The 27,274-nt window shown below is 40.3% G+C and overlaps 1 protein-coding gene across 2 annotated transcripts in view; it reads right to left on the bottom strand.

Moving 5' to 3' along the window:
• The window catches only part of CLUH (CLUH binding protein of NUMT mRNA), a 103,935-nt gene that overhangs the window by 64,444 nt on the left and 12,217 nt on the right, over nt 1–27,274 (bottom strand). The window contains exons 1-7 of one of the 2 annotated variants that reach the window (XM_089683773.1): nt 23,949–25,313; nt 11,478–11,671; nt 11,177–11,348; nt 9,802–9,945; nt 7,759–7,886; nt 6,551–6,705; nt 4,053–4,178 (exon numbers count right to left, since the gene is read on the bottom strand). In XM_089683773.1, the coding sequence (XP_089539899.1) occupies nt 4,053–4,178; nt 6,551–6,705; nt 7,759–7,886; nt 9,802–9,945; nt 11,177–11,348; nt 11,478–11,671; nt 23,949–24,648 (1,619 nt within the window). In that variant the 5' untranslated portion in view covers nt 24,649–25,313. Of the gene's footprint in view, nt 1–4,052; nt 4,179–6,550; nt 6,706–7,758; nt 7,887–9,801; nt 9,946–11,176; nt 11,349–11,477; nt 11,672–23,948; nt 25,314–27,274 lie in introns of those variants that run through there. The other variant, XM_089683774.1, reaches the window with a different exon arrangement.

Here is a 27,274-nt window from a genome sequence, read left to right on the forward strand (position 1 = left end):
TTGGCTAATTTCGGATGAACTGTCGTGATCGGCTGTCAAAAGCTGTCTAAAAACAATCAGATTAACAGTAATTTTCATATGATTTTCTGATCGTGCTTACGAGGCTTTAGTATTACTTTAACTACTTCTCCTCCACCCTATAGCAGAAATAGGTCCGCAGGGGTGTGCAAAAATCACATCTATATATATCTATACACACACCCATATACATACATATACAGTGGGAATCGAAAGTTTGGGCATTCCAGCTAAAAAGTTGTATTAATGTGCATAAAGAAGCCAAGGAAAGATGGAAAAATCTCCAAAAGGCATCAAATTACAGATTAGACATTCTTATAATATGTCAACAAAAGTTAGATTTTATTTCCATTTACACTTTCAAAATACCAGAAAACAAAAAAATGGCGTCTGCAAAAGTTTGGGCACCCTGCAGAATTTATAGCATGCACTGCCCCCTTTGCAAAGCTGAGACCTGTCAGTGTCATGGATTGTTCTCAATCATCGTCTGGGAAGACCAGGTGATGTCAATCTCAAAGGTTTCAAATGCCCAGACTCATCTGACCTTGCCCCAACAATCAGCACCATGGGTTCTTCTAAGCAGTTGTCTAGAAAACTGAAACTGAAAATAGTTGACGCTCACAAAGCTGGAGAAGGCTATAAGAAGATAGCAAAGCGATTTCAGATGTCAATATCCTCTGTTAATGTAATTAAGAAATGGCAGTCATCAGGAACAGTGGAAGTTAAAGCAAGATCTGGAAGACCAAGAAAAATATCAGACAGAACAGCTCACAGGATTGTGAGAAAGACAATTCAAAACCCACGTTTGACTGCACGATCCCTCCAGAAAGATCTGGCAGACACTGGAGTTGTGGTACACTATTCCACTATAAAGAGATACTTGTACAAATATGGTCTTCATGGAAGAATCATCAGAAGAAACCCTCTTCTACGTCCTCACCACAAAAATCATCGTTTGAACTTTACAAATGAACATATAGACAAGCCTGATGCATTTTGGAAACAAGTTCTGTGGACCGATCAGGTTAAAATTGAACATTTTGGCCAGAATGAGCAAAGGTACGTTTGGAGAAGAAGGGGCACAGAATTTAATGAAAAGAACCTCTGTCCAACTGTTAAGCATGGGGTTGGATCAATCATGCTTTGGGGTTGTGTTGCAGCCAGTGGCACAGGGAACATCTCACGAGTAGATGGATTCATGGATCATGGATTGAATGGATTCAATAAAATTTCAGCAAATTTTGGATGGTAACTGGACGCCATCTGTGAAAAAGCTGAAGTTAAAGAGAGGATGGCTTCTACAAATGGATAATGATCCTAAACACACCTCAAAATCTTGATTACATCAAGAGGCGTAAACTGAAGGTTTTGCCATGGCCTTCACAATCTCCTGACCTCAACATAATTGAAAATCTATGGATAGACCTTAAAAGAGCAGTGCGTGACAGACAGCCCAGATATCTCAAAGAACTGGAAGACTTTTGTAAGGAAGAATGGGCAAAGATACCTCAAACAAGGACTGAAAGACTCTTGGCTGGCTACAAAAAGCGTTTACAAGCTGTGATACTTGCCAAAGGGGGCTGTACAAGATATTAACTCTGCAGGGTGCCCAAACTTTTTCAGACGGCATTTTTTTGTTTTCTGTTATTTTGAAAGTGTAAACGATGGAAATAAAATCTAACTTTTGTTGACATATTATAAGAATGTCTAATCTGTAATTTGATGCCTTTTGGAGATTTTTCTATCTTTCCTTGGCTTCTTTATGCACATTAATACAAATTTTTAGCTGGGGTGCCCAAACTTTCGATCCCCACTGTGTATATATATATATATATATATATATATATATATATATATATATATATATATATATATATATATGTACACATACATACATACACACACACACACACGCGATTTTGCATTTCTGGGTAGGGGGCGTGCACAAGCACTACCCGCACAGCGATTCGCAGCCTCGGCTGTCAATCATTGGGTCCTGGCCAGAGATCAAGTATCTCAGACGGAGGACAAACAACACAGATCTCTTCCGTCAACTCCTGCACACTGCTTTGTAAGGCTCTGCATAGCAGAGCCATACGAAGCAGTGTGCTTACAGTGGAAAGAACACACACTGCATACTATGAAACAGCACACAGTTAACCCTTTGATCCCCCCACGTTAACCCCATCATGCCCAGTGCCATTAGTACAGTATCAGTGCTTTTTATTAGAACTGATCACTGTATTGGTGTCACTGGGGATGTCAGTGACACCAAGTCAGTTTCCCCCCAGTGTCAGAATGCCCGCCGCAGACCCGCTATAAGCCACTGACCACCGCCATTACTAGTAAAAAAAAAAAAAAGTTCCAGTATATAGACCTCCATTTGTAAACAATATAAAACTTTCACGGAAACCAATTAATTTACACGTATTGGGATTTGTTTTAGCAAAGACATGTAAGAGAATACATTTTGGCCTATCATTTCGAATCATTTTTATAAATTGCATATAAAAGTTACATATAATAAGTGTATATGTAGTTAACAAGGAGTATACTGTATATCATTCAAGTAGAGATGCACCAATACTCTTTTTGATCGGTGAGTACTGATACTTTTGGTTAAGTACTCGCTGATACAGAGTACCAATACTTTGCAGTGCGATTTGCATCAGTAGAAAAATGGATGCAAATTGCACCGCAAAGAATAGCATGTTGCGATTTGAACAAGAATGCAATTTCTGTCCAAATCACATGTGGTTTCCCCACTGTCCTGTGTGAGGCAAGGCTTGTCCTAGTCTGAGTTCACACAGGGGAGGTGCGGGAAACCTCCCTGCACCAAACCCATGCGGTCACAGAAGGAAAAGCTGGGGTTTCTATTTCCAGCTTTCTATGACTGGCATCGCCACATACTGTCATCCCTGTATGGAGAGGAAAGAAAGCTGTTTTACAGTTCTGGGGATTTGAAAATACCTGCGACTTTCTCTCTTCTCCATGCAGGGATGACAGTATGGGCTAGACTGCTTCTGACTGGTCAGCACCAATCAAAAGCGGTCTAGCCCGTACTGTTATGCCTGCACTGAGAAGAGAGAGAGCCATGGGGATTTATAAATCACCAGCTTTTCCTTCTCTAACAGCATGGGTTTGGTGCAGGGAGGTTTCCGGCACCACTACTGTTAGGACAAGCCTGAGTTTACATAGGAGCAGTAGGGAAATTGCATGTGATTTGGACAGGAATCGCATTCCTGCTCAAATCGCATACTACTCTTTGAGGTGCAATTTGCATTCATACATTTTGTATGGATGCAAATTGCACTGCAAAGTATTGGTTTCAGGTATCATGAGCATTTCTATGAGTACTAGTGAAAATACTCGGTATCAGCCCCCATACTGGTATTGGTGTATACCCAGTTCTAAGTCGGATCACATTAGCATCAGGTTATTAAATGATATTGCCTCATACTCTGTTAAAAGTCTTTAAAGAAAATTTGTAAGTGAAGGTTCTCATTTATCCAAAATATCATAGCTTACCAGTCATTGAATATAGTACCTGCATTTGTTTTCCTTTTTGTAGGCATTTTTATTCCTCTCTTTTTAACTGCTGATCCTATCAGTAATGTTTCTGGTCCCAGAGTGACAACGCTCACAAAAAAATGTTATCAGCCCAGATGAGATCTCAATGGACTGCAGTACACCTACTCCTCCCTTCATCTCTGTAACAAGGTGGGGGAGGTGTTTTGTAGTCCACAATGGTCTCAGGTAGGACTGATAATATTGTATGACAAATCAGTAAAGCATTGTCAGCTCACTATAGAAAGTTAGGCGCTGACTGGACTTGTGGCAGGATTAACAAATTTCTGCACTTTTAGAATAGATATAGTAAAACACTTTCAACAAAGATCAAAAAGATAAGAGAATGTCACTGATAAGGTTTACATAAACTTTAAGTCATTTCTTGTTTATTTTTGTTTGTGCTATTATCAATATTTTGGCTGCACAGAGCAGACATCCAGCATTACAGCAGGGGGATGTTTTACCTTTTCTTTTGAAGGGCGGCAAAGTTCTTCTTGAAAACGGGGCTGACTTGATTGAGTAGTTCCACCAGTGAGTGACTGAGGAAGCTGGGGTTGGCTGGCTTAGGGTTAAAGTTGTAGGCTGTAGATCTGCAAGAGCAACAGAATGTCTGATTATACATGATTATTCAGGGACATAGTGTAGAATTGCTGATGGAATATAAATACTCAAATGGATCAATACATATGAGCAGGAAAAGCATCAAATTATGCTTTGGTACATGGAAACGCAGAAAAGAAATGAACTGCCAATATAATTTATAATCCTCCCAAATGGTCCCATGAATACTAGAGTGTACCAGCATCAGTCAATATTCATTTTCCATTTTTAAATAATTAAATCTCAACTTCAGGTACAGACCCAAAAACATAGATGAGCAGGAGGAATGCCAACCGAGCAGAAACTAAGCTTTTTTTTTTTTTTTTTTTTTTTTTTAATTTTTTAAGCTGTACTCCAGGAAAGCTGTTAAGTACACAAATGAAATACATATAACCAAGCTGTACTGCCAACTTTGCTGATTTCTGTCACTTCAGTTTTGACATATACACAGCATTGTACAGTACAGCAGTACCTGTCTAGTTGATACTGCTTTCTCTGTTACACTAATAGATTATAGAAGGGATACAGTAGTAAGCTCTCCACACTCTTGCCTGCTGATTGGATGGAAAAAGAACAGCCAAAGACTGTTGAGGTCATCTCTCTGCTTACTCTTCCTATAAGCAACTTCCTTATCAGCACATTTATTTGAGGAGGGGCACCATAGATTTGAATGGGAGGCTTTGACACCTCCTGACTGGACAAGAGGTGTCAGTTTTGCAGCGACGCTAACGCTTCAGAGTGAACAGCACTGTGTGCTGCCATGTGCAGAATTTTCATAGGCATTGGAGAAGCGTTAAAAATGCTTCCCAAACGCCTGTCTGTAGCCTGCTGACAACGCAAGTGTGAACTGAGCCTTAATGGTAGGTCATCTTTGCTGGCCCTTTCCTATGTGACAATGGCAGCGAGATCTTGGACCTAGTATTGAGGGGGAAGACTGGAGCAAGGCCTGGACGATAGCAAAATGCTCATTCAACACTACCACCCTAGAGGCAGCCTATAAAGTGCTCCTGCGGTGGTACTGAGTCCTGGCTAGGCTTGCCCACCCTTTTCCTGGCAGCAGTGAGAGATGTTTTCGGAATTGTGGTCAGCGTGGGGATGATGGGCCTGATATGCTTCTGGTCTAAGGTCTTTGGCTGCAGACTCTGTTTCATGTGATGGTCCGTAAAAATGCCCGGCTAGCTCTTTTACATTTTCCTATAGCAGGCCTTTTCACACTCCAGCAGAAATTGGCCTTGTACCTCTATTTCTGCCAAGCAAACCATCACCCCTGCCTGGAAGACTGTTGCTTTCCAGGGGGTGAAAAGCAGGATGGTCGCTCTGATGGTTAATAAACAGATGTCCAGTATATTGAAAGACTTGCATGCAAAATTTCTGAAAATCTGGGAACCTTGCATAAGTTATTCCTTCCTGCCCCTGCCCAAGTCAACTAGCTATGGTCAACTATAAAACGTTGCCTGTGCAGGTCCCGCATCCGTGATACTTGCCCTCTCCCTGGGGCCCACTCTCCCTCCTCCTTCCCCTTTTCTTTGTTTCCTCACTCTCATTTTGCTTTATGATATGAAGTTTAGTCTTGAGAACTGCTGTCCTCTAGGGGACAGTGTAGTGTTGCTTGTGATATTTACTTAATTCTTTAGGCTGGTCCCCTTTGGTCCTGGTAGAAGTTTGAGGTGATGTTACTCATTATGCTTACATGCGTAGTTTTCTTACATGCCTGATCAATGTAAACCCTGCGTGGGCAAACCATGGCTTGTTACAATTTCTTGAAATTCTAATAAAAATGTTGAAACAGAAATTTAGCAAGAGTAAATCTATATTTAAACGCAGGCTGAATCTGGCCCTTTGCTTGCCTGTATCCAGCCCTTGGGGCACTATTCTTACACTATTACGAGGTGCTATTCCTCCTACGGACACAAACAATGGACTACTATTCCTTCCACTGACACCGATGATGGGAACTACTATTCTCACTGACACCAATGATGTAATTTTTTTAAATCCCACTGACCACCAAGCCTATGCAACCATTTACTCCCATGGATGCCAGGGCATTTTGTAATCCCAGTGGCCGCAGTCTGGCCCCCCCTAAAGCTTGAAGGACATTAAACTGGCCCTTTCTTTCAAATGTTTGGAGACCCCTGCTATAGAGGACTAGTCACAATAAAGATATTGTGCAGTAATAGCTTTCAAATGTCTGATGGACAGAAAGCATGGGTCATTTGTCCATGGCAATCACGTACATGGTATCATTATCACCGACCTTTTTTCAATTTTTACACATCAAACCAGTGTTTGCTGCCCTACTGTTGTCCTTGATCTTGTGTAATGTAGCCAACCAGAAAAGCCTTCAAAACACACAACTCACTGGTTGAGGTAGAATCCTCGAGTGGATGCTGTAATGCTGACATGCCGGTCCTCCATAGTTATCACATATAAATACATAAGGTCTCCGTGCATCTTTCGGTTACCAGGAGGAGGGTTCCAGCCACTCATCGTGAATACTTTCAAACACTGCAAAGGCTGTAATAAAGTAAAATCTTCAGTCACTACAGTATGTAGCACGTACACAAGAGCAAATGCAATCTGCATGGCGCAACATCACACTAGCTGTCAGGGGCACACAAGCAACTATACCATCATAGAAGGCTTAAAAGGGTATCCTACTTTCTCAACCAATTTATCCAAAACTCTCAGATAGCCTTCATATAAGAAAGAATCCAGATTTCAAGTTAACCCTGAGGTTGTGTTCAGATGAATAATGAATGGGTAGCTTGTGCAATATATTATGTATTATGGGCAGCACAGTGGCTAAATGGTTAGCACTTCCGCCTGGCAGTACTAGGGTCGCTGGTTCAAATCCCAACCGCGGCACCACATGCCTGGAGTTTGCATGTTCTCCCTGTGACTGCGTGGGTTTCCTCCAGGTACTCCGGTTTCCTCCCACACTCCAAAGACATGCAGGTAGGTTAATTGGCTCCAGTCTAAATTGGCCCTAGTATATGTATGAATGTGAGTTAGGGACTTTAGATTGTACGCTCCTTGAGGGTTAGGGGCTGATGTGAATGTACAATATATGTATGTAAAGCGCTGCGTAAATTGACGGTGCTATATAAGTACCTGAAATAAATAAAAAATAAATAAATTATGGACGATCAAACACCTGCCTCACCCTGCTACCACAACAGCAGCTACATAGCCAAAACATTTTTATGGTTTAATAGGCAGTATCATAAACCAGTACTCAATTGAAGTGAAAAATATTAAAGCTTTAGAAGTTAAAATATAAGCAAATGCAAGATATAAAAGGGCAGAACCAACCAAGCGGGTACAAGGCTGAATACAAATCAGCATCTTGTGTGTTTAACTTACTTCTTATAGCGACTCATATTTCCCAAGGTATATGTTCAGGTGGCAGTTCTGCCACTGATGTATTTTTTTTTATTTTTACAGATATGCGACTGATGTATTTAATTAAACAACATGGCATAGTCTAGAATTTCTCATTAGCTTCTCTTTGAAAAGAAACAATACACATTAATCAAACACACTTGTTCTATTTTTCATTCACTTTACCTTCCAGTCTTTGTTCAGTGGCTGAAGGGGACAGAGCGGCCTCTCCTTGCTTCCTGGTAGTATGTATTCAGGTGGTGTACAATCTATCTGCTCCAGCTCAGCCCCCTTCTTTTTCTTTTTTCCATTCTCTGAAACAGAGATAAGATCACAATCACATATATTCTAATTTTGATTCTCTCTATTTTAAAAGGAAAGTTGAACAGAAAAAGAATACTGAGCCTGCTTCTTGCAATACTAGTTACCTGGCTGTTCCCACCGATAATTTGATTTCAGTTCCTTCTGAGTCAATGATCCAACATCACACCTGTTTGATTCAGAAAGCACTGAAGCCAGTAAAAGCCAAATAATGACCACTTCTAAAAGGGGGTCAGCAATGGTAGCCTTCATATATCTCAGACACAGGTTATGTTTACCAAGCGCAGCTCTTGTATTATAATTTTACAGTGTGTGATATTTATTATTTGAGTGCTTTATAGTCAGAATATGAAGAATTGTGTTTGGCAATTACAGCAGGTATGAACAAGGTATTAACACATATACACAACTTACAGCATACACAGTCTGAGATTGCCTTCATTTTTCTCCATTTGTGATTAGTTAGTAAAATGCCAAACCATATATTTTCTGAAAGCACAGAACCTGTAGAATTAAAGCATGGTTGTACAGATCTTGAACATCCCATGATTAGCACACATAATCACAACATAACGTAAAGGCTAAAGTTCACCTTTTCTTTTCTAAATTCCAGCTCCCCTATGTTACCAATACAGCATTAAAGTACTATTACAGACATAAAAGAGGTTATTTATTCTACATACCCTTACCTTAGTGTTCACATGGCTGTATAAAAAAAGTCTTCATTGCTTCTCCTTTACTTGACCAGTTGACCTCATTAGCACACACCCTGCATCATCTACCCTCCCACCTACCATCCACTTCTAAGTGCACATTTTTTAAATGAAATGCAATCAGTAAATGATCACTGTTCTCACTACATACACAGGCATTGATTTTTTTTTTCTACCTTAACATTTATCTTGCAGAGATCATTCTTTTGGCAGTGTTCGCTGAGCGATCACATAACAGCTTAGATAGCTGTAGTATTGAAAACAGGATAAATGTGTTCTGAGTTTTGTAAAGCTCACCATACACTTTACAATCTGATCCTTTAGATCTACCATCAACTATGTAGTGTAAGTGCCTACATAGTTGGTGGTAGAGAGCAATATGACTAGCACCAGACCTCCTCAGTAACGCCAAACTGATGACCTAGAGGAGGCTTTTAAAAATTGCCTATTGAAAATATACAATACTGAAGTTTGCTGCCATTTCGTGGGCACACGCAAATTTGGTGCTGGGTATCTATTTACTCGGTACAACCTCATCTTTTATATTCTACAAAAAAAATTGGGTAATGTATTGTGTGTGTGCCCTAAAATTCACTTTAGTGTATTTTTGACTGAAATTTTGCTTTTCATAGACCTTTAAGGTAATATTTTGCGACATAAAAAATGTAATTGCAACTCCCACTATTATATTCTCGAAGGTGTCCGTTTTCAGAAAATATATATGTTTTGGGGGTTTATGCAATCTTCAGGCCTATGTGTGCAAAAAATTCAAACTGTTCCGGCAGCAAAAAGGTTAAAATAACCTGATAATACAAATAATCCCAGTGCCTTGAACTGTGAGGTGTACTTTTGTACCAGAGTGTTCTTAACAGAGACTTAAAGGAACAATAAAATGCAAACAACACAGCTACAAATATGACAATTTCCTCTTCATCTCCAATACAAAGGGAAATTGATAGTTTACAAAAAAAATAGCTAGGAAGGAAGTTACTGTTCTGTATAGCTCGCAGAAATGCGAAGTACACTACATCTCTTGCAAGATCAACAGGTATTTCCTGAAAATGTTCTTAGCTTGAGAAAGAGAAAACTAATGCAGCTAACACATTTAAGGACTGTAAGTTGCAAAATATTATATATTGTTCTTGGGTTTGGTTATCCCTTAAAAAAAATAGCCTGAACATCCACAAATTCATACCTCCAAGATCACCATCTGTGAAAACACTTAAAAATGAGAGAGAGTTACAATCAACCCCATTGAATGCGTCAGACGGATCCAAACTCTTCAGCAAGTCTCTTATGTGGCGTACATGAATTCTGGCTTCACGAACTGTGTATGGTTCTAAAAATCAAAAATGAAAATAAGAGGAGGTTCCAATCCAGTGTGTTCCATATACTACTATATTCATTACATATCAGTTTTTCTTTTTATCCACATTTGTAATGGGAGCGGCTTGAAGGAGTATAAATACCCCATTATTTTTTTGGGCAAAACCAGCTACAATGAAAGACTATTTTAATATATAGCTGCAGACTATAGCAAAGCAACAGATTTAGGGCTGGTGTACTTCTTTCTTGTGTGTGCTTTATGGGCTGGTTCACACTGAGAGTCTGCCGCATTCCTGTGTGTTTCCGTTCAATGTGATTTTCCAGCCCATGCTGAAATCATACCAGAACGTGGAGAAAGAAGTACAAGCACTACTTCTAAAAATGTGCCACACTAATTATCACATATACCATACTGATATACCATTTGCACTGTGTTTGCAAGTTATGTTAGTGGTGCTGTTAACATTACATTGGCACCCGCAGCAGATTGCAAAGGCAGTGCATTTTGAGCGCGGAGAACGAAACACACATGCAATGCGCCTTTTCCACACCATGTTCTGGTGTGAACTGGCCCTGAGGAGTCTGACAACAGCTTGAGCTGCTTATGAGATAATTCAGAGTTTATTTAGCAGTTAATCTGACCTGCAGTTGACCTCCTTCCGATCTGTAATTGACATCCTAAACTGCATCATGCTGAATTTGCATTCCATTTGACTGGTATGGGAATAGAAGTAGTTTTGATGCAAAAGTGAATATACTTAGTTCTTCTAGCTAAGGGAAAAGTAACTCATTTCCATTCTTTCCCCACAGAGCCAGTGCTTCATGACTGTGTTGTCAGGCACCAAGTGCTTTCACAAAGGGGAAGAGCCCCACACAATGCTTCCTGTGGAGTTGCAGGACAGCAAAAGGAAGGCAGGCATGTGTGTACAGCTGGGGTGGGTGACAGGAGAACATGCTGCCTTGTCCTTTATAGCCAAAGAACGAGTTCACTTTAAGAGCAGCACACTGCATAAATGCGGCCATCAAGAGTTATGCATAGTCACAAAACTCTAAAACAGGCACTCTCTATTCCTATCATTTGTTGGTGTAAACAAACTCTGATGTGACCAAACTGGTGTAGGAACAATAACAAATTCACAAACTATTTTGTAAGAAAATACAATTTTTAAACCGATTTAAAACCTGGACATCAAACATGCAAACAATAACTAGTCAAGTATATTAAACTGCATTAGGTGACCTACCTTCAACAACTTTCAGAACAACGCCCTCTTCAAAGCCCTCTATAGTCTTGAGCTCTGCAAAGTTGTCTAGCACATTGCCATCTAACTGAAGGGAGAAGCAAGTTCTATGACAAGTATCTTCTCTATCCATTAAAACCTGATGGATCTCCTGAACCATCTCCTGAGGGGACACCTGAAAATTCAGAATAAATGATTCTATTTCTCATGTACTGTATATTTTTCTACATTTTGTTTGTCTATACAAAAAGGGTAACAATTTCAATTTGATTGTGTTAGTACACAACCATAGCAAGCTGTTTACCTGAATGGAAAAGGTCTCTAACCCAGGGACTTGAATCTTGACAGTAAAACCTGTATCCTGAATAACAATAACCTCCTGTTCACTTCCATCTTCTGCCTGTTCCCCGACATCATGGCCATTCTGCTTTGGTTCAGCATCTGTCTGGTGTTCAGTAGCCCCATCTCCATTCATTAAGGTCATGCTACTCTGATGCTCTAAGGGGGGAAAAAAAAAAGAAAGGTCATGTTAGCCTCCAGTGAGGAAAGAATGAGGTCACTTCACTGTGATATTCAAAATGCTACAAAACTCTGCCTTAATCCATTAGATCACGACTGTTAGTACAAAGTAAATCTAGGAAACAATTGATTTACCATGTTGCAATATAGTCAGCTTTTCACATGATACAGTATTTGAGAAGTCTTGAGAAAGATGGACTGAACTTCATCAAAACATTGTCAAAAACACTGCTGTTTTTGATCTTCCTCCTCTGCAAGACCTGCGAGTGCTTCTAAACCAGTTTTGGATTTATACAGTATTTGAGACATTATAGGAGCTGGTAATAAAGGTGCAATATATAATATACTTTTTTTTATTATAAAACACATAACCTTTGCATACAGCGGATTGTAGTGGCAAGAGTCCGCAAATTCTTGCTGCTGGGGTCACAGGCATACACCAACAACAGCAGCCATCACTGTTCACAGGTATCTGCAGATCCAGCGGCTGCCTGTAGCTAGGGACAGATGAGCGACCCTGGATACAGATGCGCCCAGGGTCAGACATAAGTCTAGGATGTGCAGATACATACAGTATGAACAGCAACGTCTCCTTTTCAGCCTGCTTTGTACAGGCTGAGCTGCTGCAGCTGTTTGCATGGAATAATGTTCACAGCTGCAAGAATCCTTGATTCTGTATGAACATAATCACTCATGTGCTGTTTAAATTTTTTTTACTGCAAACTGCATGTGGTCTATACATTAACATGACGATGAAGATGGATGAATATTTTGGATGTGACTAGAGTTCTATATAAGAAGACAAGGTTAGAGAAATTGCTATACTGTAGTCACTGTGGGTGAACAGAATACATAGTGACTGTTTAGATTTTGTAAGACCCCCAAAAGCACTCACTTCTCATGAGGTCATGAAGTATATGTCAAGCAATACCTTGTAAAACAACCCATTCAGTTTAGAATAGAATGGTATAGCATTTGTGTACAGATCACATTTCCTCTGTTCTCAGCTGCATAAGGAAATGGGGAAGGCAAAAGAACACACCGACCTTCCCATTGAATGGCTGTACAGGGGGTAAGAGGCATTGCAGCACAAGTCTGATCGTTGGCAATTAGCACAGCCAGAACACTGACCATGCCGTGTTCTCATACCTAGTGTTGTCAGTTTAGTAGGAATACAGAGGGAGGGCAGGAACAACAGTTATTTCACACAAAGGAAGCAATACAAGAGAACAGAATACAGTGGGGAAATCCCCTGCCGATTTCGTAAGTGTGCCCACTTGCAAAGAAATGAAGAGGCTACAATTTTATCATAGGTGTATTTTAAAATGATAGAAACAGAATATCAACCAAAAAGCCAAAAAAAATACATGATACAAATGTTATAATTTTGCAGTTCAGTGAGTAAAATAAGTAATTGATCCACCAATCAAAACATGACTTAGTACTTGGTGGGGAAACCCTTGTTGGTAAGCACATAGGTAAGACGTTTCTTGTAGTTGGCTACCAGGTTTGCACACATCTCAGGAAGGATATTGGTCCACTCTTTACAGATCTTAAGGTTTCTTGGCTGTCGCTTGGCCATCTTCAGTGTTCTGACTGAGGAAAGAAGTTTCTTATCCAAGATTTTACAATAAATGGCCCTGTCCATTGGCCAATCAATGCGGCAAAGTCAGCCTTTACCTTTAGCACATTAACAGCCCCAAGGCATAATGTTTCCACTTACATGCTTGACTGTAGGAATGGTGTTCTTAGTGTCATAGTCAGCATTTTTCTTCCCCACAAAATGCCAAAGAGCTCTATTTTGGTCTCATCTGACCACAGCACTTTCTCCCAATCCTTCTCTGAATCATTTAGATGTTCAATGGCAGACTTCAGATGGGCCTGTACTTATGCCTTCTTGAGGAGGGGGACTATGTGGACATTGCAGGATTTCAATCCATGGCAACGTATCATGTTATCATTGATTTATTTGGTTACTGTAGTCTCAACTGTCTTGAGATCATTAACAAGCTCTTCCTGTGTAGTTCTGGGCTCCCTCACTTTTCTCATGATCATCCTTACCCCATGAGGTGAAATCTTGCAAGGAGCTCCAGACCGAGGGCGATTGTTATTTTGTATTTCTTCCATTATTATCTTGTCTTTTTGCCTAATCCAGCCTTGTGCAGGTCTACAGTCTTGTCCCAGACATCCTTTGACAGCTATTTGTCCATGGTGATGAGGTGTTTTATACACAAGTTGTTAGGAGCACCTTCTTAACCACTTGCCTACCAGGCACTTATACGCCCTTATTTACCAGGCCAATTTTCAGCTTTCAGCGCTGCCGCACTTTGATTGACAATTGCGCGGTCATGCAAAATTGTACCCATATGAAATTTTGATCATTTTTTTCTCACAAATAGAGCTTTCTTTTGGTGGTATTTAATTGCCACTGGGCGCTTTACTTTTTGCGCTATAAATAAAAAAAGTGCAAAAAATTTGAAAAAAAAAAAAAAAAAGTTTCTTTGTTTCTATTATAAAATTTTTCAAACAGGTAATTTTTCTCCTTTACTGATGTGTGTTGATGAGGCAGCACTGATGGGCACTGATAGGCAGCACTAATGAGGTGTCACGGATAGGCGGCACTAATATGCGGCACTGATAGGTGACACTGATGATGGGTACTGATAGACGGCACTGACTGGCATCACTGCTGCGCACTGACTGGCGGCACGGACTGGCACAACTGCTGGGCACTGACTGGCAGCACTGCTGGGCTGCACTTTTGGGCACAGGTGGGTGGCACTTCTGGGCACAGGTGGGTGATCTGCTGGGCACAGGTGGGTGATCTGCTGGGCACAGGTGGGCGGAGCTAGTGGGCGCACTGCTGGGCACAGGTAGGCGGAACTTGTGGGTGGCACTGCTGGGCACCGATCATCAGGGCACTGATCATCAGTGCCCTGATGATCAGTGCCGATCCTCGCTCTGACAACTGCTGGTTTTCGGCAGTACTTTCCTCACGATCTGACAGCGTGAGGAAAGTGCAGCCGAGAACCGGCACTTGCATTTCCCTGTGATCAGCGTGTCATTGGACACCGCTGATCACGTGGTAAAAGGCCGCTGTGATTGGCCTTTTACCAGATCATGTGATCAGCTGTGTCCGTAGGACACAGCGATCATGGAGATCGCCGGGTGCGCGCCCCCTGGGGCGCGCAGGAGAGCGCGTTCTGGGAGGACATCATATGACGTCCACCCAGAACTGGCCGGCCGCAGTGCAACCGTCACTCGGCTATCTGCGGTCGGCAACTAGTTAAATTGACAGGACTGATTGGTGTGCCACATGAGCCAGTATGTGGGAGCCGGAATTCTTGTTGGTTGGTAGAGGATTGAATACTTATTTTACTCACTGACCTGCAACTCTATCAACGTTTGTATCATGTGTTTTTTTTCTGGATTTTTGGTTGATATTCGGTTTCTATCATTTAAAATACACCTATGATAAAATTTGTAGACCCTTTATTTCTTTGCTAGTGGGCAAACTTACAAAATCTGCAAGGGATGAAATAATTATTTTCTCCCACTGTATCTTTTCATACAAGTATATGGTACAGCAGGTACATATCAAGAAATTTCAAATGCTGTGTTTACATTTTATTTTATTAATTTATTACAGGTACCTATATAGTGTTAATTTACGCGGCACTTTACATATTTTTTGTACATTTACATCAGTCCCTGCGCTCAAGGAACTTACAATCTAAGGTCCCCAACGCACATTCATACATACACATACTAGGGTAAATTTAGACAGGAGCCATTTAACCTACCAGAGGAAAGTCGGAGTACCCGGAGGAAATTCACGCAGGCACAGGGAGAACATGCAAACTCCAGGTAGGTAGTACCATGGTTGGGATTCAAACCAATGATCCTAGTGCTGCTAGGCAGAAGTGGTAACCAATCACACTGTCATATTCTTTAACCCCCTTAACATTTTCAGGGACATAGCAGAAGTCACATGATGCCCATCATATAAGCACATTACAAAGACACATACTCCCCAAAGCCAGTTACCTAGCATCTCCTCATCTGTCACAGTATAAAAGCTATGAAAAGCTTAAAAAAAAAAAAAAAAGTAGTGATTCGGTAAAGTTAAAAAGAAACAAATCAAAAGGCAGAGCACAAAAGAGAAGTAAACCCTATCCAGGAATTTTTTTTATTCCTCACATAAAACATGCTTAAAACAAAGAACTAAACTATTTTATAATGCAAACCTAAGGCACATAACACATGAGCATAAAGAGCATTTTACCGGTGACAAAGGTCTTTTTTTTTTTTCACAAAAAGTAAATGGCATATAAAATGTACTTAACAGTATTGACACATTCTGCCTAAATCAGGTCCTTATATTTCAATGATAAAATTATAGGTTTCCAATGACAACTAGATAATTCAATTGTAATTTTTCCCTAAGAAATATGGAAGGAAGAAAAAAAAAAAAAAAAGAAAACTTTGGCTGCAATAGGCACTTGTAAACACTGCTCCTTTCACACACTTCTGAAAGAGGAGACTGCTGGTGTTGTGTCATATGATATGTAGTACCCAGGTTCTCACCAAGCACCGCTATATACAGCACACACAGCTTAGCATTGCAGAAATCAACTACTTGGGAGCCAAGCCCAGGTCTGGGAAGCCAAATCAGAGCTAATAAAAACACATCAAAACAGTTTGGACTTTAAAGTTATTCTAAACCTAAAAATTTTTTTTTACCTTAATGCATTGCTTGCATTAAGGTAAAAAACATTTTCTATTTCTATTTGTCTGTGCTCCCCCTTCCCTGTGTGAAGGGGAAGAGAGGGGAGAAGAGATCAGCGCCAAGTGCGGCAGCATCTCTTCTTCCCTCGCTTCCTCTTCACACAGGGAGTCAAACAGCAGCAGGAGTCAATGGCTCTTGCTGCTGTCAATAAAATGTAGTGTAGAGGAAGTGCGAGGGGCAGGGATAAGTCCCGCTGTGTATGTCTATGACGCACGGCTCTGTAGACACACAGGTCGGGGGCGTGCTTGCAGAGCGTGTCCCCATAGCTTGCTATGTGGGACACACAAAGAGGAGGAGCCGAGATCGCTGGCGAGGGACCCAAGAAGAGAAGAATCGGGGCTGGTCTGTGCAATACCACTGCACAGAGCAGGTGATAACCGGTTTGTTATTTTAATTGAAAAAAAAAAATTCAGACTTTAGTAAAACGTTAATTCAAGGCAGTGCCAATAATAGGTACAGTATGTGTATCTGTTGTTACCTCCTCAGAGTGAGAGGGATTTTTCTCAGAAAGTTGTCATCCAAAATTTGGGATTTTCTATCCCTGTGACAGTCACCAAGAGGAGACACATACAGCAATAAAAACCTGACAGAGATTCTATTCTTTCCTCAATTTATCTAAAACAAAAAAAAAATACAGCCCGTCCAGTTATAGGAAGGTCACACATCTTTTGCAACAAATGATGTCCTGTGTAGAATTACAATAGAACAATGGAAGAAAAAAAAACCCTGTACTTATTTAGCCCTCATAAAACTAGTTACATTAACATGCCACCTTTCAGAAATAAAAAATATACACACTGCCTTGAAAAAGTATTCATATCCCTTGAAATTTTCCACATTCTGTCATGTTCCAACCAAAGACGTAAATATATTTAATTGGGATTTTATGTGATAGACCAACACAAAGTGGTACATAATTGTAAAGTGGAAGGAAAATAAATGGTTTTCAAATTGTTCTTACAAATAAATAACTGAAAAGTGTGGCATGCATTTGCATGCATCCCCCTTTACTCTGATAATCCTAACTAAAATCTAGTGGAAATAATTGCTTTCAGAGGTTACCTAATTAGTAAATACCTGTGTGTAATTTAATCTCAGTATAAATACAGCTGTTCTGTCCTCAGTGGTATGTTAGCGAACATAAGTGAACAAACAGCATCATGAAGGCCAAGGGACACACTGGACAGGTCGGGGATAAAGCTGTAGAGACGTTTAAAGCAGGGTTAGGTTATAAAAATATATCACAAGCTTTGACCATCTCACGGAGCACTGTTCAACCCATCATCCGAAAATGGAAAGAATATGGCACAACTGCAAACTTACCAAGACATGGCCGTTCAGATATTTGTAAAAACATTTTGACAACCATTTATCATTTTCCTTCCACTTAACAATTATGTGCCAATTTGTGTTGGTCTATCACATAAAATAAATTTCACACACACAGACACACACATAAATATAATCGACATACATACATACAAAGCATGTATATGTACATTCATAAAATATTCAGACCCCCTTCCTTTTTTCAATTTTCTTATGTTGCAGCCTCATACTACAATTGTACAGTTATACCCAGTACTCCACAATAAAAAAGTGAAAACAGAATTTTAGAAATGTCTGATTTTATTAAAATGAAAAAACTGAAATATCACATTGGCATAAGTATCCAGATCCTTTGCAACAACATTTGAAACGTAGCTCAAGTGCCTGCCATTTCTCTTGATCGTTACAAAGAGGTTTCTACACCTTGCTCGAAGTCCACCTGTGGAAAATTAAAATGATTGGACATGATTTGGAAAGGCACACAATTCTCTATAAAAGGCCTCACAGTTGACAATGCATACTGTATCAGAGCAAAAGCCATTAGGTCACAGGAACTGCCTGCAGTGCTCAGAGACGGGATTATTGCAAGGCACAGACCTGGGGAAGCCTACAACAAAAAATTTATACTGCACTGAAAGTTCCCCAAAAGAATTCAGACATTTCTAAAATGTTTTCACTTGGTCTTTATGGGGTACTGAGTGTAGATTAATTAGAAAAAAAAATTATTAAAACTGTAGTATCAGGATGAATCATAAAATTAAAATTTAAATGGAAATACAATTAATGCTAATGTAGCGAACCACTTCGTGAAATTGAAATTCACACTTCACATGAATCAACAGGGTGTAATGTCAGCATTACTAAACCAGATTATTGTTTTCCGTTAAAAGGCTGTGTTCAAAAAAAATAAAAAATAGCTGCTCGGAGAACTTCTTTATGGGACAAAGTCTAAAAAACAAACTTAACATGGTATCCGAGTAGAATTATTCATTGTGGGTAGATCAGATCATCACTGGAGATATCAAGGAGTCATTGAGGGAGAACTTTATTCTCTCAATCAACCTGAACTATTTTAATCCTTATGCTGTTAGCATTAGTAATCAGAAAGTGTATTATATTTACTTGTTTTAACTTTTTTTTCCCCCCACACTTCTTTAGTTTCCTGGTTTCTAGCCTAGACCAAAATGTTGTCATACATCTCAGAAACAAAAAAATGGCAACCACCCCATCTATAACTGGCCTTTGCAGCAAGGAGCACATGGAAGGGGCGAAGCATGTAAAATAAAAAACAAACAAAAATTCCCAGCTCACCTACCAGCCATTCTGTAACAAACTGAATTACCCTGTCTAATAATTCACATTAAAACAAAGGGTTTAGTTTGCACACATTTGCAAATATATACGTAAGCCACTACAAAGTATCCCAATATTTCTGCATTCTAACTATAAATTTTGAGAGTCTCCAAAATTGGAGAACATATATAACCATAATGGATAGATTGCAGTCAGAAGGAGGGAATCCTCTTTTCAACTGGAGGTCGCTTTCTCACCTAAGCACACTCCCCTGCCTGCATGCCTGACCTAACGGCAGATGGATTCCAGGAAGCAAATGCTACATGAATCATCTGCCCTTACTCAAGATGGCCTGGCTAGAAATTCCAGGGGGTCATATCTCAACATAATAAAGCATGGAGACATGAATGGATGGGCGAGTTTGCTTTGAATATTAAACATTTAAAATAGCATTTTCGGTTTGTGGTGCTCAGATACAGTTAGTTTCCATTTTCAGTTTCAGGCAGGCTCTGTCTAGTACACTGGCAATTCAAGGTACAGTAATGCAAAACCAGTGGGCAGTACTACCAGACAGCACACCCTGCATATGCAATTAGCAAATATGGCTGCCCCCATGTACATGTATAACAACAAACTAGACAAATACAAATGAGATGAAATTGTTCACCTATCCAAAGATAATTTGTCTATATCACAGGCTAATGTTCCAAACAACAAATACAGACAACAAAAAAAAACAGTGTAACAGAATCTTTCATATGGCCGTATAGGAGTGTAGGATTCCTCGTATGGATGACTGTGCATATGCAGCAATATGCAAGACACAATGTACAGTCCTAACATTTACCTGTGCATTTGTTTTGAAAGCCAAAGCATAGACAACAACACTCTCTAGCTGGCCTATGCAAATAATTACCTGCAGAATGTGTGCTCTCCATAACTACTAGATGCTTGAGGGGTCTATAGCACAAAAATTGAAAACTACAATGAAAAGTGAATAGTAATAATCCTGTGTCAGAGAAAAGAGGGGGCTGGATTATCTTAAATGCACGTACAAATGTTCAAAAAATGCTCTATCATGGGTGTGGCGGTAACTGGAGGCAGGGAAGAAAACAGGCTTAGTGAGTTGTGTGAGGCTGTAGGCTCTCCCTTTTGGTTATGGGACCAGTGCAGTATTTTTCGTCTGTTTACTGGGAATGCGTATGTCATGCTTCAACAATCCTCAAATTACAGAATGTCATATGATCCAAACAAAGATTTTCTCTCCGCAAAGTGTTGCTCGTATCAAATGTTTTATAAAGAAAAAAGATTGAAAAGCACATTAACTGCATAACTAATCACTCCAATCAGGTTGCATAATCTACTTAAAGAAAGTGTAACTTCAGACAATCCTCATTTTTTTGGCAACTAGCATCCTGAGAAATACAGTTTTATGAATCTGGAGGCAAAAAAAAAAAAAAAAAATCTTTGTCTAATGTAACATTGTGGAGACATTCCACAACTACACTCAAATAATACCACTGTGGTTTTCAGAGACAGGGCCATTTAGGTTTCTGAAACCAAATCATCACCAAATTTTAGCTGGCAGCCCTGTACGTATGCAAACTTGCAGTGCATCTAAACCAGACACCTAGAATGGGTGTTCCATCTGTGACCAGTACAAACAATAACAGAAAAAAAAAAGTAAATTAAAAATAAGAAAAAACAATTTTTTTTGGACTATTTCATTTTAAAGTGCATACATTTTTAAAATGTATTACATTTATTTCTATTATAAGCATAACTTTTATAAATTTTGATTTGGTACATGACAAAAGGATTTTCATTGCCCTGTGTCTCACCTTGTTTTATTAGAACTTTGGACTGAGCCATCCTGTAAGTGATTAGTCATTCACTTGTATGTGTTAATTGCATGTATTAATTTGGCACTTGTACCTGTTCATGGCATTACGCTAATGGACAGGTTTACAAAAAGAACCACACACAAAAAGACAAACACACACACACTTACTTACTTAGGTCCATATATATTTGGACACAGGCACAAATTTTAGTTTTTCAGGTATTTACTAAAAAATATTCACGGTAGTTATATAATGCATATGGGCTCAGGTTTAATTTGAGGGTATGTACATCCAAATTGGAGGAAGGGTTTAGGAATTACAGCTCTTAAAAGTAGCCATCCACCCCTTTTTCAAGTGACCAAAAGTAATTGGACAAATGAACATAATCATAACAAAATATTCAAAATGAGCATTTTAGTTGAGAATCCTTTACTGGCAATGACTGCCTGAAGTCTGGAACCCATGGATATTACCAAAGACTGGGTTTCCTCCTTCCTGATGCTTTGCCAGGCTCTAACTGCAGCTGTCTTCAGTTCTTTGTGGGTCTTTCTGCCTTTAGTTTTGCCTTCAGCAAGTGAAATGCATGCTCAATTGGGTTGAGATCAGGTGATTGACTTGGCCATTGCAAAATATTCCACTTTTTTTCCTTCAAAAGCTCCTGGGTCGCTTTTGCAGTGTGTTTTGGATCACTGTCCATCTGTACTACGAAGCACCATCCAATCAACTTTGCTGCATTTGGCTGAATCTGGGCTGACATTATCTCTCTAAACACTACAGAATTCATCCGGCTGCTTCTATCTTCTGTCACATCATCAATAAACGCCAATGACCCAGTGCCACTGGAAGCCATGCATGCCCATGCCATCACACTGCCTCCACCATGTTTTACAGAGGACGTTGTGTGCTTGGGATCATGAGCTGTTCCAAGCCTTCTCCACACTTTTTTCTTTCCATCATTCTGGTACAGATTAATCTTAGTGTCATCTGTCCAAAGAATGCTTTTCCCGAACTGGTCTGTTTTTTTTTTTTTTTTTAAGATTTGTTTGGCAAAGTCTAATCTGGCTCTTCTATTCTTCAGAATGGTTTGCACCTTGTGGTGAACCCTCCGTATTTGCTCTTGTGAAGTCTTCGCTTGATTGTGGACTAACAATGATACGCCCACTTCCTGGAGAGTGTTCTTCACTTGTCTGGATGTTGTAAATGGGTTTTTCTTTACCATAGAGAGGATCCTGTGATCATCCATCACTGTTGTCTTCTGTGGACGTCCATGCCTTTTTATATTGCAAAGCTCAACAGTGCGTTCTTTCCTCAGAATGTACCAAACTGTTGATTTGGCCACTCCTAATGTTGCTGCTAACTCTCTGATGGATTTGTTTCATTTTTGAAGCCTTACAATGGCCTGTTTCACTTGCATGGACAGTTCCTTTGAACGCATTATATAGGTTCACAGCAATAAAATTCCAAATGCAAATACCACACTTAGAATCAACAACAGACCTTTTACCTGCCTAATCGATGAAGCAATAACAAAGATGTAGCCCACACCTGGCCATGAAACAGCATTTTATTCAATTGTCCAATTACTTTTGGTCCCTTGAAAAAGGGGGGGGTGGCTACTCTTAAGAGCTGTAATTCCTAAACCCTTTCTCCAATTTGGATGTACATACCCTCAAATTAAACCTGAGAGTGTGCACTTTCAGCCCATATCGATTATATACTATAGCTTGAATATGTTTTGGTAAATAGCTGAAAAAAACTAAAATTGTGCCTGTGTCCAAATAAATATATATATATATATATACACACATACACACATATATAATATATATTTATTATATATACATTTATATTATATATATATATATATATATATATATATATATATATATATATATATATAAAATATACACACACACACTAATGGCCTACTTGGTTATGTGCTCCATACCATTTGCCTAAATTACTTTACGGTTCTACAATGTAAGGCCTATAACAACCTAGCACTGCAAGTAGTGACACTGCCCACCCTTATTTTTAGTTCTTCCCAACTGTCAACAGTCAATAAAAAGCCAAATAAAATGATGCCAGGTGTAGCAGTATCATGAAGGATTATCTAAAACAATGAATAAACAACATCTAACATCACACTGGGAAAGGACTAGGATATAAAACTACTGCAGGGAAATTTACCTAGTGAAACCACTAGAGATTGAAGTTGGCAGGTGATCCAACCCACTGGTGTCAAACAAAATGTACAGAGTTAGCTATTAAAACCCAAATTTAGACAAAGCTTGTACTTTTGGATAGAGTAGGAAATTGTTAAAGAATAAGTACACTTTCAGAGAGAATGCACTCATTTTCTGGCCCCTTTGCACTGACCTCAACAATGCCACTCTCGCCCCTCCAAAGATGTATACTTTCCAAGATCAGATACCATGGTGTCTATTATTTGTATACATCCAAAAGCAAAATGCTTTCTTTTCTGGATGTGCATGTAAAGTACAGCCACACAGAAGACTTCTATGAGGCTGGTCTTCCTCTGGCTTCCAAGCGGGAGAAAGTCCCATAGAAGTCTACGAGACTGTAATGTGTAGGCATGGCTAGACGAGGGGCAGCCCTTCACTGCTGGATGTAAACAAACAACAAAGGTCATGGACATCGGATCCCAGTAAATATACATCTTCAAAGGGGGAGAATGGCATACCTTGACAAATTAATAAGTGCACTTTGTATGAAAGCCTCTTTCAGGTTTTGTTTGCAATTGGGAAGATTTTTCCTCACTCCCAGTTAGAACAGGAAGTGATGGGAAATAGCCGTGAAAGTTTTGTAGAATAAGGACAGGTTACAAATTCTGATGTTTTTATTGCTGTCCATTTCCCTGTAAACTACTTCCTGTGACATAGGACAGAAAATAAGGCAAACTTTCCGTAAATGGGATCACAGACAGAAAACCTTTTACTCTGAATAAAACTAAGATTAACTCAAAATAAGAGTTCCTCACCTGATGTTATATTCTTCTTATAAACTCCACACAGCTTCTCATGTGGGCTCTCTCTGTAGGGGTCCAACACTATAGTAGAACTAGGATTTATTTCTTTTACTACTACAAAAGTCATTCCCTGAGCATTCAGACTGCTTCGAGGACACTGGGTGGCAAGTTGCAGTCCTTTACAAATTAATGAAGACCCCAAACTTGCAAAGAAACCATCAGAAGAGCTCTGTTCGTCTACTGTCTGTGTAAGATTCAGCAGTGGGTCAGCCGCAGTCCCAGTTCTTTCAAGCTGTTGTGCAGCAAAGTTCAGAGCAGGAGAAGCACATGCCAGCAGTGAGGGAGGAGGGCCCTGTTTGTCTGCTATGCCAACTGGAAGGTCACTGTGAAAGGCATTGAAAGCATGGGAAGATTTTGCAGAGTTTTCTGAAGAGGGGTGAGGAACCTTTTCACATCCACAGATCCCCTCATCATCCTCGGAGTCATGAAAGACTTTATCATGCAATTCCTCAGGCTTAACTTCAGCTGAAATCTCCTGATGGTGATAGCTAAGTGTGCCATAGCAGCTCCTGGAGGAATCTTGGGTAAAGCTAGGCGACCGCCTAGATGAATCCTGTAAAAGTGAGGCAGCTTCAGAGTCTGACCTCATATTTGGCGTTCGGAAGATAACTTCAAGTCGTCCACAACACTCACAGCAAACAATACTGCCCATGCTCACTGATGCTTGTATGCGATAGTGAAGCTCACATCTCTGCTGTAAGAATGAGCTCAGTTTACTCAGAAATCATTCTGAACTTACCACTTGTGCTCTGCTGATGCTATTTATAAACAAATCACAGCCGGCAGACCTTCGGTGTAATTTGGAAGGGAGGCGCATGGGCTACAATGTTTCTCTGGTTACATGCCAAGTTCTGGGTTTCTTGCAAGGACCATAAAATTCAAAACACAAGATGAATTTTAAGGAATCATGAGCAAGAACATGTGTGCAGAAGGGAGGCCGAAACCGCATGTCTGCATGAGCTAAAGATATGCCTACAACTACAAGGAAAATAAAACAGTACTGTGAGCAGCATGATACATTACGAATACAACAAACTGCAAAATATCTTTTTTTTTTTTTTTTTTTTTTTACAGAATTCAATAGATTCCCAGATCTCACACTTTCCAAATAAATTGCCAGTTTATCCTGAACATATACATGCCAATTACCCTTATCTAAGGAAAGCTTCATAATACACAAATCCCAGCACCTGGAATTCTTGCATCTCAACCTAATCATGCTCCATAACACAAGCTGGGGAAAACCCCATGTATTTAAGTGGACACAATGTTCTGGAAGTGGAGGAATGGACATAAAGGGCAGGTTATAATTCTGACTAGCGGCACCATAATACATAGAATCTTTTTACTTACATCAGTTACAAGCTATTCATAGCAATAGCTATCCTCAGCAAGGTAATTCCAACATGGAATGTGAATATGGGTAGCTATTAATAAGTGTGCCCACACTCTGCCATTTCTTTCAGGAGAGACAAGCACGAGTGGATAGGGTCAGGAAATGCTAAGCTGCTCGTTCTCACTTACCAAGTTGGCGAAACCTGACCAACTACAACAGGGTTTCTCAACTAGGGTTCCTCCAGAGGTTGCTAGGGGTTCCTTGATCAATTTATGCCACTGAGATAAGTTGCCTTTGACACCATTGATCTTTTTAACTATCTGTAAGGAGTTAGTTCTTCCAAATGACCACAAGTGTGTAAGGGCTGGGCTAGTAAGAAGGTGGTACTTCCTTCATATTCCCCTTCTTGGGTGTCAATCTTGGGTCACATAAGAGCACTACAACCAGGGTGGGTGCTTCTGGGCTACGCTAAGAACCTTGGACGGGGTCACTCACCTTGCACATGGGGTACCTTTACTGTGCCATGCTCATCAATGCCCCAGGACAAGGTGGAGGCCGCTTTCAGGAATAACTCAACCTTAAGGTGGACCTCCCACTTAGAGATGGTCAAACACCATGTACGTTGAACAATATAAACTGGACTCCAATGAACTCCCTTGTCCACATGTTAATGCACACCTTCAGTGTAACTTGTTGCAATTAGGAGGGACATGAAGAGCCTCTGCTCACGGCACCTGACAAGCATATCTCTGTTACCTTACTCCTATTAACAGAACGGGTTTCTGACGTGCACCTAACCGGGACCTCAAGTACACTTTTATTAACTCTTCCTCTTACGTATCTAATCACTACACCAAGTGCCTCTGTAGTGCTGATCTGCTCCTGCTCCATGGGAGACAGACCACTTGGGGACAGAATGTCGACAGCAACACCCTCACTGATAGAGGATTTCCCACCTGCCCTAGGTACATGCTTTACGACAGGCTGTTTGCACGGGTTGCTATACCTCCATTACCCCTGGTAACCACTTGCTTGTGTGTCACACTGTGGGGTATAAAGACAGCTCTGTAAGAGTTAAAGTGCTTTAATGAACCCAGCTTCAGACTATAACAGTTCAACAAAAGGCAGTCTTTTCCCCAATTATTCCCTAAGGATTGGCTACTCCAGCATAATCACACAGGTGAAGGCCATGACAAGGGAAGTCCATAGTGGTGGATCTCCAGAATTGGTGGCTTCAGGGTGGACTGCAGGGCCCAGCAGTCCCCCTACATGTAGAAGCAATCCAAAACGCAGGCCCCGATTCTAAGACCAGTGACCGCAGCTGAAAGTCCCCGGGCCCCTTCAATTCCTGCTACCCCCTGGGATCTGGACCCCTGTTCCTTTAAATGCCACAGGATCAGAGGGCCAGACCCAAAAAGCCCTACACACAACAATTAACTCCCTCCTACTTGGGGCAACAAACTGTCTAAAACTAACCGTAGGCAACCCGCTTACAAGTGTAAGGAGCATTCTTCCCACTGACCATCATGCGAACATATCATGAGTTGTAGATATAGTAATTAGTGGGGGTTTCCCGAGACCAGAAAGTGATTTTAATGGTACCTCTCTGTTGAAAAGGTTGAGAAAGGCTGCACTACAGCATCTTTCTTTCTAGGGGTGTCTCTGCAGAAAATATCTTACACATTTTCCATGGAAGCTGACTTCTCTAGTAACTACTAAACCACTGGTATAGAGCTACACCACTAATGCTTCCCCATTATTCACAAAGTGGTGCCTAGGGCAGCACAAAACCTAAATACACCACTGCTACAAACGCTTTGAACTCTAGAAAATGGCTGCTGTTACTGTAATCTTGATCTGTCAAACACAGTTTACGAAGAAGCAGTAAATTACCGCTGCTTTGCTGGTGGCTCTCTCAGAGGAGACCGATCAGTACCTTCAC

Source organism: Staurois parvus, unplaced genomic scaffold (assembly GCF_062004578.1).
Source record: "Staurois parvus isolate SC_StPar_1 unplaced genomic scaffold, SC_StPar_1.0 ptg000321l, whole genome shotgun sequence".
In the NCBI taxonomy this organism is placed as follows: domain Eukaryota; kingdom Metazoa; phylum Chordata; class Amphibia; order Anura; family Ranidae; genus Staurois; species Staurois parvus.